Raw genomic sequence first — 13,263 nt, 5'->3', positions numbered from 1 at the left:
AAAAAAAGCCAGGCAGGGGTGTATACCTTTAATCCCAGCACTCAGAAGGCAGAGGCAGGGGGATCTCTGTGAGTTCCAGGACAAGCGCCAAAGCTACAGAGAAACCCTGTTCCGAAAAACCAAAAGTAAATAAAAAAAAAAAAGGTTGGGCTAGAGAGACAGACCAGCAGTTCAGAGCAGTTGCTGCTTTTGAGGAGAGCCCCACGTTGGTTTTCAGGGCTCCCTATGGCATACATCCACACAAATGCATACACATATATGTGAATAAATTTAAATAGTTTTAAAACAAAGAAAAAATCCCAATTTCAGTTGGATCTATACAAAGAAACTAAGAAAGTAGATCAAAAGGAGTTTCCCACGGCCTTATAATAAAGTAGAATGAAAAGATCTACAGAATATGAAGGAATGGCATTAACAACTTCCAAATACTGTGCAGGGGCTGGAGTGGTTAAGAGCACTGACTGCTCTCTCAGAGAACCTGGGTTCAATGCGCAGTACACACATGGTAGCTCACAACTGTGTATAACTCCAGTTCCGGAGGACCAAACACCCAAGAAAAACATCAATGTATACAGAATAAAAATACATAAAATTTTTTAAAAAAACAAAAATTGTACAAATGACTTACGCAAAGGATTCTGTCCTTCACTTGCATAATATTCATACATGCCACTTTTAACCAGAGTGTCATAGTGAGGCAGGAAGTCAATTCTTTCTTTTGTTGCTGTTAATAGCGATTGGTCAACTGACTGTAGCAGGTATAGAGTGACTCCATCTTTAACAGCTTCATCTGTAATTGAGAGTTACAATTGTTAACTGCTAGGGTAGATCAGAAACACAATGAATTTATTCTGAATACACATATTTCATCTAAGAAATGCACTTAACAGTACAGGTAAACTGTCAATGGCTCTACTAACACATTCCAGTTGTGAATACAAAGAGCATCAATACAACAGGCATAAACATTTCCACAATTCTAAAATACTCAAATAAATATCTAAATTTATTTTGTTGTTGTTATTAATGTGTATGTGTGCACATGAGCACACATGTGGACAAACGCATGTCACAGTACACACGCAGGTCTGAAGACAGCCGGGTGGTGGTGGGCAAATGCATGTCACAGTACACACATAGGTCTGAAGACAGCCGGGCGGTGGTGTACACACTTTAATCCCAGCACTCGGGAGGCAGAGGCAGGTAGATGTCTATGAGGCCAGCCTGGTCTACAAAGTGAGTTCCAGAGCTGGCTCCATAGCTACTGAGAAACCCTGCCTGGGGGAAGGGTGAGGGGAGGAGAAGTCTGAGGATGTCTTTCTGAAGTTAGTTCTCTTCCACTGTGGGATCTATCTCAGGTTTTCAGGCTTTCGAGGTAAGTGTTTTTGGCCCTTTGTTTTTGTTTGTCTGGTTGGTTTGCTTTGTTTTTCAAAATGTCAGGGTCTCATCTCTGGCTGGCCTCAAACTTACCTTCCTGCCTCAGTCTCCTAAATGTGTAGAATTGTGTGTTGCTTTGAAATGTTTATTTCTTTATTGGAAACTGGGGAGTCCTGGCTGGCCTGGAATTCACTATGCAGATGGCCTTAAACTTGGGGAGATTCTCCTGCTTTACAAGTGTACATCACCATGTCCAATATCATTTGTTAAAACAGGATCTCACTGGAGTCTGAGCTTCCCTTTGACTCACTATAAAGCACCTAAAGTTCCTGAGTGGCATGATTATAGGTGTAAACTACCACGGCAGCTGAAAAGCATTTCTTTTTTATTTTCAGTTTTTTAAAAAACCATTACAGGCTGAGCCAGCAAGATTGTTCAATGGGTAAAGGTATCAGCTGAGCAAATCTGACAACCTGAGTTCAATCTCTGGGACCCACACTGCAGGAGAAACACTATTGCCAAAGTTATCCTCTGACCTCTGCATTAATACATACATGTTTAAATAAAGAAGTATAAGTCAGAAAATATTTAAAAATACAGAAATACAAGTTTACATCTCACAATTTGGTAAATTTTGGAAAGTCCAAGACTAGTACCTAGTGAAGGCCTGTTTCTTCATAAGTGGAGTCTTCTGTGTCCTCACAAGATGAAAAGTCAGAAACCTCGGTATTTTTGAGATATGGAGTTTCATGTAGCCCAAGCTGGCCTTGAATTCCTTATTCTTCTGCCTCTACATCCCAGCTCAGGTTATAGGCCTGTACCATATACCCAGGGTGTTCTGCTTGGTTTTGTTTTGAAGACTGGGTTTCCTTGTGTAAACCTGGCTGTCCTGGAACTAGCTCTGCAGACCAGGCTGTCTTCAAACTCATAGATATCTGCCATCTCTGCCTCCGGAGTGCAGGGATTAAGGCATGAGTCACCACTACTTGAATAAAATTTTAAACACTCAATTCTTTTCTTTCTTTTCCTTCCTTCCTTCCTTCCTTCCTTCCTTCCTTCCTTCCTTTTTCTTCCAGGTTCATTTTATAGCTGGGTGTAGTGGCACACACTTTTGTTTGTTGAGACAGGGTTTCTCAGTGTAACCACCCTGACTGTCCTCAAACTCAAAGATCCACCTGCCTCTGCCTCCAGAGTGCTGGGATTAGAGGCATGCACCACCACTGCCCTGCTGTAGCACAACACCTTTAATCATAGCACTAAGAGGCAGAGGCAGGTGAATCTCTACAAGTTTGTGGCCACTCTGGTCTGGTCTACAAAGTGAATTCCAGGACAGCTAGGGCTGTTACACAGAGAAACCCTATCTCCAAAAGCCCAATAAAATAAAATAAAGATTTATTTTATGTGTATTGAGTGTTTTGCTGGCATGCATGCCTGTGCACCAACGGCTTTGCTGATGCATGTGGAGGTCAGAAGGCATCAAATCCCCTAGAAGCAGAATAAGTGATGGTTGTAAAACTAACACATGAGTGCTGAGAACTGAACCTGTGTCCTCTGAAAGGGCAGCAAGTGCTCTTAACCACTGACCCGTGTCTTCAGTCCCAACACTCAATTCCCAATAAGTTAAATTATCACATGACCATCAGATGAGGATTTGCATTAGTGTGGTATCAACAGGAAGGGAGAATTCCTCACTGTTTCCTTTCAGGAGAAAGACAAGAGGACTGCAGAGATAGCTCAGCAATTAAGAACACTTGTTGCTCTTCCCAGATGAGTTCTCAGCGCCCATGTTAGGAGACACAACCACCTGCAACTCCAGCTCCAACAAATCTAACACCCTCTTCTGGACTCCGTAGATACCTACACTCACATGTCTATATCCACACACAGACATGGATACATATACAAAATTAAAAACTAGTAAAAGCACACCTTGTTAAAAAGAAAAGCAATCAACCTAGGCATGGTGGAGTCCACCTGTAATCCCCAGGTAGGATTACTCAGGAGACTCTAGGTCCAGGGCACTTGGGGTTACTAACGTATGGAAATCCTATGACAGAGGGGAAAGAGCATGCAATCCAGCAGTTATGGAAACTTAAAACATAAAGGATTTAAAAAATAATGAAAGAATTCAAGTTTGCTAAGAGCTCAGTTTTGTGGTTGTCCAAATAAAGCTAAGTGGTACGGCTTGATTTCTCCTGAACCCAACTGAGAGCAGGAAAAAGTGATCCCTTGAGAACAAAGTCCTCCAGATTATCAATCCTTTGGACAGATGGTGATGCACAGCTACTGCTCAATCTACACAGGAAATAAATACAAATGGACATTGCTTACTTACCAAAATTATCACGGGTAATTTCTTTCCTGCTCGTAGTTGTAATAACAAACTTTTCTTCAGATGAAATACCAATTGTCTATCCAAAATTTAAAAAAAATATATATTACATAAAGGAAATAAATGTACTATTTACATTTGCAGAATGTGCACATACTGATACTACAGCCTTGCAACAGCTACTACACTTACTTGTCTAGGAAATAAACTCAGCATTTTTAAATTTTGACTTTGTAAAATTAAGCACTCTAAGCCATGTAAATTGCTTAACTTTTCTGCTATTTGCTAAAAACACATGTGATGATCATCAGATAATGAAAATGTGATATATACACAGTAGAATTTTACTCAACTATAAAGAAAAGTGAACTTATGAAATTTTCAGGAAAATGGATGAAATCAAAAAATATATTAGTGGCATAACTCAAGCGCAGGAAAACAAACACATTTTCTTTCATACATAATTCTGCTTCAGATCTGTAAGATTTCTACAATTAGTCTGGATGTCTGAGGAGGTTCAGAAAGCCAAAAAGGGAGGGGACACGGCCCTGAAAGGAAAGAGGAGAGTACAGAACATACATGACATGGAAACAGATGGGAAGCGGGAGTTAAAGTCTATGTGGGGATGAACAATGAAATGAGGTGAAGGAAGGGGCGGAAGGTTTGCTAACCAACACTAAGGATGTATTTTAAAACATAAAGTCTCATAGAACCCAACTACTTTGTATGCTAATTACAAATATATCATGTACTGTGGGTGGTGGAACACACCTTTAATCCCAGCACTTGGAAAGCAGAACCATGCAGATCTTTGAGTTCCAGGCCAGCCAGGGCTATTCAGTGAGATGAGAATGAAACACTTTCTAACTGGGTTTAAGGCCCACTCCACAAGATAAAACCCTTATCAGGGCAAAGAACCTGTGGCAAAATATGACATAACCCCTAGAGGAGGACCTATTATTCTTCCGCTGAACTGACATAGTGTTAAACTGTCTTTTAATGAGTTTATATCTCAACCCTCATCAAAGAAGGTTCTTCCTGTGGTAAACAATGATTAACACTAACCCACAAGTGATCAAGGTACAGAGGGTAAGAGACTATGGATGCCCAGCCCAAGATGGTCCATCTACATCATCCCTAGTCTTCTCAAGGATCAGGGATCACTGTGCAAGGGGTGCAGGTGACTACAAGGAAATAGTAGTTTCCAGATAGAATAAAGCAGCTGCACACATGATCTCCTACTAGTTGTAAAAGAACACACAGGCCTACACAAGCCAACCCAGCCCAGCATGGAAAGGGGAGGTAAGCATTAAGTCCTTCCCCTGGCTGAAGTGATAATGATGATTGACAGCTGCTAGGAGAGGAAGACTCAGATTTAAGGTTATAGCGCCTGTGCTCCAGCAGCTAGCCCCAAACCCAAAAGTTTACAGGGAGCAAAAGTGGACTTGATGAGTTAAAACAAACAAATAAAGAGGACACAAAGTTGGGTGAGTAGGGAAAGAGACTGGATGTAGTCAAAATTATCTAAATTATCAAAGAACAGGGTGTGTGTATGTGTTATGTGTGGTGTGTGTGTAATATGTAATTTGTTACGAATATTTAAGGCATTCGAACATCGGTACCCTGAATAGAAGGATAATGCTTCCCCCAGAAGACATGGGTTATTAAAAGAAAATCTCAGTGCCAGGCAGAGGTTACCCTTCTACAAGCTAATAGTCAGGGAGGCCCCAAAGTCTTTCAAAAACAGCACAGGCTATTGGTGTTTCTCTTATTTGCCCACCATAACTAGATGTTAAGACCCTATTACTGGGGCTGGAGAGATGGCTCAGAGGTTAAGAGCATTGCCTGCTCTTCCAAAGGTCCTGAGTTCAATTCCCAGCAACCACATGGTGGCTCACAACCATCTGTAATGAGGTCTGGTGCCCTCTTCTGGCCTGCAGGCATACACGCAAAACAGAATATTGTATACATAATAAATAAATATTTTAAAAAAAAAAGACCCTATTACTGAAGATGCAACACACTTTGGTTACAGGACGGATATCAAACAGGAAGTGACTGGGAAACTTCCTTTCTGATGGTGAGCTTTCATAGTGTCAGTGAATAGGAAAGTCACAATGGACTCACCCGAAGTTGACTCCACATGGAACAATACTGACCTGCCAGACAATACATACCATCCGATACAATAGTGGCAACACTGCTTCTGAGGGGACCTGAACCCTCCACAGGAGGGAATTCATGCCTGGTACTGTAAATACAGTTAAATGACTATGACTTGGGAGGTCACAGGATTTAGGGGGGAACAAACCTATTGTATTAAATGGACATGCTGTCAAACTGCCTTCTAAATATCTATGTTTATACTCATGGCCAGAGAAACTTGTTTTTGCAGTAGGCAGCAGTCAATGAAGAGACTCATAATTGGCCAAAGTACTGAGAAAAAAGTGACTATGTTCAGCCCTACATGGGACATTTCTATCAAGGCTCCACAGCCTCCTGAGGGAACATACTGGAGGAGGAAGCAAAATGCAAGAGCTGGAAGAGAAAGTGCTATGAATAGTTATTTACTGGGCATGACATAGTCATTGCACACAGCAGCTAACCTTACCTGCATACGACCTCCACAGAAATCAGCCAGTGAACATTCCAGTGTGGATAAAAGGGGAGCTGAAAGGCTCCACCCATAACTAAGGAGCTACTGGCAAGTGATGTCAACTGGGAAGGAGGTGTCATTTTTCTCTGAGGTGTGGTTGGTGGTAGGTTACTCATGCTCTGGTGGATAGCCTCTCACTTGAGCATTGAAGCAGCATAACTGGATTTGGGAAGTTAGACTCCAGCATGGGAGGGGGTCAGTCAGGAGGTACAGGGTAGAGGGAAGGAAGATTTAGGCTGGATAAAATCAGGATACATTGTATACACATACAAAATTGCTAAAGAACAAATTAAAAGATCTTATGAGAAAACTCAGTAATAACTAGTTGAGCCATTCTGGAAGGATTAACTTTTTTACATTTATTATTTAATTCATTTAGGGGGGACATGGCACATGTAGGGTTGTCAGAGAACAACCTGAGAAAATCATTCTCTCCGACCGTGTGGCTCCTGAGCATGAACTCGGGTCCTTAGGCTGGGTGGCAACCACCCTTGCCTACTGAGTCATCTCAAAAGCCCTTGGTTCATCAAGAGGAAGCACCCAAAGACACACTTTTCATTACATTCTATAAGGAATCACCATATTTGAAACAAAGCATTAACAGAACACCTACTCTATACAAATTAGATATGTAAGTATGTTGGAAGAAAATAGGTATTTCATCGCACTAAGGTATGAATACGTAGGCTACAGGATTCTAAAGAAGCCTGACGTCTTCCTAAAAGCATTACTATATAACTAAATGATTAAATATAATAAAAATATTGTTTAAAAAGGTAACAATGATAATATGAACTGTAAAAAACCATCAAAAAACACTTGGAAAGGTAAATTAACACACTCTTATTTAAATTAAAAAGAAAATACATGTATTCCTGAAATGAAACACAACAATGAGCAGTTGAGAAAGAACTCCCCTTGGGTGGTGGTGACAGACTATTTTCTAGAACAAACCTTTCTATCTAAAGGTGTCTAAGAAAACTTTAAATTATGGATGAACAAATCTTCCATTATTACAGAATAATTACTTTTCTCAAAGATGTGTGTGTGTGTGTTTAGCCTCAAAGGCCAGTCGATGACATCAGATTCTGAGGCTGGAGTTGCAGGTGGTTGAGCCACCCATGGGTATAGGGAACCAATTTCAGGTCCTGCGGAAGAGCAGCAAGTGCTCTCTTAACTGCTGAGCCACCTCTCCAACCCCTCAAAATTCTCAGGGTTGTTTACAGAGCTGGGATGCCAACCCCTAAACCACTTCTTCTTTCCTTAGTACTAATTATGTCTCATGATAAGCAATGTGTTTTTCCCCACCAAGGGGAGGGAATGTGGCTTTATTTGTTTACTTTTTAAAAACAGGGCTCTCATTTGGCCCAAACTTGCAACAATCCTTCTGCCTCAATCTCCAATTACAATGATTAAAAGTGTATACACCACCAATCTCTCAGCGTAAAAGGTGCTCATTAAAGAATCCCGGCTTGGACTAGAGATTACAGCTCTACTGCTATACACCATCTTCCTGCAGGGGACCCTAGGTTTAAATCCGCATGTCGTGGGGTTGGAGATCTTCTAACAAATAAGCAGAGAAGGACAATCAAAATAACACTATCAACAGATGAACCACCCAATAAGATACTGCGGCTCACACTTGTAATTGCAACTGAGGATGAGACAGGAGGACTACTTTAAATTTGAGGCCATCCTGGGCTACAGAGTGATGTCAGGCAAGGCTGAGTTATAGAGTAAGACACCATCCTGAAAATAAATAAAGAAATGCAGGTAGATAGATAGAGGAAAGAGAGATAGATAAAAATTGAGTGTTGGCAGATATCTGTTATAACAGAATTTAGGAATCAGATGCAGGCAAACTGCCAGAAAACCCAGGCCAGGCCAGCCAGGATTACATAGCAAGACCTTGTCTAAAACAAAACAAAACAGGAACATTAAATCAGAATAGAAGAATCCAGCTGAAACCACTCAATTCCCATAGAATCTAAATTAAATTTAATGACTTTCAGTTGAAATCTAGATTATAAGATACATATGGAAATAGGTAAGTCATTTAATACTGTAAGACCAGGGGACAGGTCATGTTAATACCACAAAATTAAGAAATAGTATCTTACCCATATAATCCCAGCATTCAACATTCAGAGAAAGGTCATCCTCAGCTATACAAAAGCTACCCAAGAACACATGAAACTCTGTCTCAAATACAAACCCAGAGCCAGTGAGATGGCTCAGCTACTAAAGGTGCTTGCTGCCAAGTCAGACAACTTGAGTTTAATCCCCATGATCCTCACAGTAAAAGAAGCCAGCCTCCCCACTTGGCAACTCTAGGTCAGTGGGAAATTCTGTATGGTGGTTTGAATAAATATGATCCCCATAGACTCACGTGTTTGAGCGCTTGACCTATGGAGAGTGGTACTATTATAGGAGGTGTGGCCTTGTTGGAGTGGGAGTGGCCTTATTGGAGAATGTGTGTCACTGTGGAGGTGTGCTTTGAAGTCTCATATGCTCAAACATACCAGAGTAAGACACAGTTCAAACCGGGCGATAGAGGTGCAAACCTTTAATCCCAGTACTCAGGATAAACTCTGTGAGTTTGATGCCAGTATAGTTTATAGAGCAAGTTCCAGGACAGGCTCCAAACTACACAAAAAAACCTTGTCTCAAACAAAGACACAGTTCACTTCCTGTTGCCTATAGATCAAGATGTAGGACTCTCTCAATTACCTCTCCAGTACCATGTCTGCCTGCACGCTAACATGTGGTTTTTTTTTGTTTTGCTTTTTTTTTTTTTTGTTTTGTTTTGTTTTGTTTTTTCAAGACAAGGTTTCTCTGTAACTTTGGCACCTGTCCTGGAACTAGCTCTTGTAGACCAGGCTGGCCTCGAAATCACACAGATCCGCCTGCCTCTGCCTCCCGAGTGCTGGGATTAAAGGTGTGTGCCACCACTGGCCGGCTTCACGCTACCATGTTTTACACCATGATAATGGACTGAACCTCTGAACTGTAATCAGCCCCAATAAAATGTTTTCCTTCATAAGAGTTACTATGATCATGGTGTCTCTTCACAATAACAGAAATCCTAAGACAATTTACAACTACAAAGTATTATATGTATCTAATTATTTCATGCAATATTTCCATAAATCTATTGTTTTTTAAGAATTCTTCTAGAGCCGGCCATTTGAACTTCTTCTGTTGAGAATTCTCTGTTCAGCTCAGTGCCCCATTTTATAATTGGGTTGGTTAGCCTTTTACGGTCTAGTTTCTTGAGTTCTTTATATATTTTGGAGATCAGACCTTTGTCAGTTGCGGGGTTGGTGAAGATCTTCTCCCAGTCAGTGGGTTGCCTTTTTGTCTTAGTGACAGTGTCCTTTGCTTTACAGAAGCTTCTCAGTCTCAGGAGGTCCCATTTATTCAATGAGGCCCTTAATGTCTGTGCTGCTGGGGTTGTACCTAGGAAGCGATCTCCTGTGCCCATCTGTTGTAGGGTACTTCCCACTTTCTCTTCTATCAGGTTCAGTGTGTTCAGACTGATATTGAGGTCTTTAATCCATTTGGATTTGATTTTTGTGCATGGTGATAGATATGGGTCTATTTTCATTCTTCTGCAGATTGACATCCAGTTTTGCCAGCACAATTTGTTGAAGAGGCTCTCTTTTTTCCATTGTATACTTTTAGCTCCTTTATCGAAAATCAGGTGTTCGTAGGTTTGTGGGTTAAAGTCAGGGTCTGCTATTTGATTCCATTGGTCGACTTCTCTGTTTTTATGCCAATACCAAGCTGTTTTCACTACTGTAGCTCTGTAATAGAGTTTGAAGTCAGGGATGGTAATGCCTCCAGACAATCCTTTATTGTATAAGTTTGTTTTGGCTATCCTGGGTTTTTTGTTTTTCCATATGAAGTTGATTATTGTCTTCTCCAGATCTGTGAAGAATTTTGATGGGATTTTGATGGGGATTGCATTGAATCTATAGATTGCTTTTGGTAGAATTGCCATTTTTACTATGTTGATTCTCCCAATCCAAGAGCAAGGTAGTGATGGTACACACCTTTAATACCAGCACTCAACTGGCAATTGATGGGTACTGGGGGAGAGGTCCCTGAAGGCTGCCCATGCTTCAGTCATGTAGTACTAAGTGGGCACTGAGTATATTTTTAAAAGAAAGGTACCACATTAAACGGTGAAGGGCATGGAGGACTGGAGGAGAAAGAACGGGGGTGGATCTGACTCAAATTTATTACATGCATATATAAATATTACACAAAATATTCTCTTGTACAATTTATGCATATTGGTATTTTGCCTGCATATATGTTGGTAGGGCTGGAATGATGGCTCAGTGGTTAAGAGCACTGGCTGGTCCTCCAAAGGACCCAGGTTTAATTCCCAGTACCCTAACAGGGTGGCTCACAACTGTCTACCACTTGAGACCCAAGGGATCTGACACCTTCTGATCTCTGTGAATATCACAGTATCAGGGAAGGAGGCATGCACATTATACATTGATATTAAATATTTTCTTAAAGACAAGGGGTCAAGCTGGGCAAGGTGAGTGTCTTTAATCTTAGCACTCAACAAACCGAGGACAGGCTGATCTCTGTAAGTCAGTTTGTTATACTAGTGAGTTCCAAACCAGTCAGGACTACACAGACCCTGTCCCCTGTCTCAAAAAAAAAAAAAAAAGAAAAGAAAGAAAGAAAAGAAAAAGAAAACAAAACACAAAAAAACAGAATTCAAAATTTAAAGCAGACTTTCTTTCTGCTGAATGTGTCTTTTTTGTACCACAATGTTGAAAAATCCTAAGTCAATCATTCACATTCTAAATTAAAGACTGCCTACACTTTCCTCCATTGAAGAGTTTTTAATCTACATTTAAAAAAAAATCAACCAGGGCAGTGGTGGCACACACGTTTAATCATAGCACTCAAGAGGTAGAGGCACACAAATCTCTGAGTTCAAGGCTAGCCTGGTACAGAGTGAGTTCAAGGACATCCAGGACTACAATGAAAAAAAGCCCTGTCTCCAAAAACAAATAAAACAACAACAAAATACCATCCAACAGAAACAAAACCAAAACAAAAAACTCACACACATGATGGGTGGTGGGTGGAGAGATGGCTCAGTAGTTTAGAGCATTGGGGGTGAGGGTGGAGAGATGGCTCAGCAGTTAAGAGCATTCCAGAGGACTTGGGTTCCCAGGTCCTACACAGCAGCTCACAGCTGTCTCTAACTCCAGACTGTGTCAGGGTATCTGGCATCCTCACAGACACACATGCAGGCAAAAGAGCAATGCACACACAATTTTTATTTAAAAAATCATATGTCACATGCCTATGACCCCACCACTCAGAAGCTTAAAGCAGAAGGATCAGAAGTTGCAGAACAACGAAGACTACATAGAGTTCAGGGGTCAGGACCCACATAGGGGAAGGCAAGAACCCACTCCTACAAGCTGTTCTCTGATCTCCATACATGTGCATAAACACACACATGTACCACACACATTCATAGAAATAAGTCTCATGGGTTAAAAAATCAGTATCTTGCATATTTGAAATCTGCTACGAGTAAATTTACAGTGTTCTTGCCCCAAAAGTAAAAAGACATGTATGGTAAATGGTATGATCTAAGATGGACACTGTAGCTATGTCTGTAATTCTAACATTTGGAGGCTAAGCAGAAGGTCTGCTCACAGTTTGAGGCCAGCCCAGAGTACAAAGCACATACTAAACCACAGCTAAAAACTAGTGTGCTCTGTCAACAAGAGGAGGAAGAAGTGGAGGTAGCAGCAGGAAAAGGTAAATAACAGTACAGCAGTGTAAGGGAGATTTTTTTCTTTGTAATCAAACTGATCTAAGCTATGGAGGGTGAGACAGCAGGAGAGTTCACGGCCAGGCAAGACTACACGTGTGTTCCAGACCAATTGTGCTCCATCCGTCACAAACAACAAATGACCAAGTCTGCTGATTTTACTTCTTGTTAAGCTCTGTGCTGGTTAGTTTTTTGTCAACTTGACACAAGCTAGAGTCATCTAGGAAGAAAGGCTCATCAGAGAAAATGCTTCCATAAGACTGTACTGCTGGCTAGTCTGTAGAGCATTTTCTTACTGCTATGGCAGGACCCAGCCAAGCGTGCGTGTGTGTGCATGTGCATGTAAAAGCAAGCTGAAGCCACGGAGAGCAAGTCAGTTACCAGCATTCTTCATAGTCCGTTTCATTTCCTGCCTTTACTTCCTGCCCTGCTCCCCTTAATGATGCACTGTGACTGGGATATGTGACCCAATAAACCTTTTCTCCCCATGTTGCTTTTGGTCACAGTGTTCTATCATATCAATAGAAAGCACACGAAGATAACTATGCAATATTGTATGTAATTGAGGTACTTGATTCAGTCCATCTGTGTAATGGAAACATGCCACAGGATGTGTAGGGCATAACAGGCAGATCAAGGGGCTGATTAAGGAGCCCCAGCACCCACAAGATGGCTCACAATAGTCTGTAACTAAGTTCCAGGGGATCTGACAGCCTCTTCTGGCCTCCACAGGCACCAGACATTCATGTGATACACAAACATACGTACAGGCAAAACTTACACATAAAAGTAAGTTTTTTAGCAGATAGAGTGATTTTTAAAAGTTAGTCTTCCTATCTTTAAACCTAGCTTTTCCTTTTACTAGTTCTCCACTCCCCTCACTTCTGCTCAATTCTAACCTTCACCAGCTCTAGAATAAACAAGAAAAAGGAAATTAAAAGAAATATCTTGGGGGCTGGAGAGATGGCTCAGAGGTTAAGAGCATTGTCTGCTCTTCCAAAGGTCCTGAGTTCAATTCCCAGCAACCACATGGTGGCTCACAACCATCTGTAATGAGATCTGGCGCCCTCTTCTGGCCTG

The 13,263-nt window shown here is 41.2% G+C and overlaps 1 protein-coding gene across 2 annotated transcripts in view; it reads right to left on the bottom strand.

The window, feature by feature from the left end:
• Smchd1 (structural maintenance of chromosomes flexible hinge domain containing 1) overlaps window positions 1-13,263 on the bottom strand; it is a 143,744-nt gene that overhangs the window by 126,435 nt on the left and 4,046 nt on the right. For both annotated transcript variants that reach the window (XM_005367548.2, XM_005367549.2), the window contains exons 2-3: window positions 3,713-3,788; window positions 629-790 (exon numbers count right to left, since the gene is read on the bottom strand). In XM_005367548.2, the coding sequence (XP_005367605.1) occupies window positions 629-790; window positions 3,713-3,788 (238 nt within the window). The remainder of the gene's footprint in view (window positions 1-628; window positions 791-3,712; window positions 3,789-13,263) is intronic.

The sequence above is a fragment of the Microtus ochrogaster genome, unplaced genomic scaffold, assembly GCF_000317375.1.
Source record: "Microtus ochrogaster isolate Prairie Vole_2 unplaced genomic scaffold, MicOch1.0 UNK20, whole genome shotgun sequence".
NCBI classification, from domain to species: Eukaryota; Metazoa; Chordata; class Mammalia; order Rodentia; family Cricetidae; genus Microtus; species Microtus ochrogaster.
This window is presented reverse-complemented; position numbering and strand designations above follow the sequence as displayed.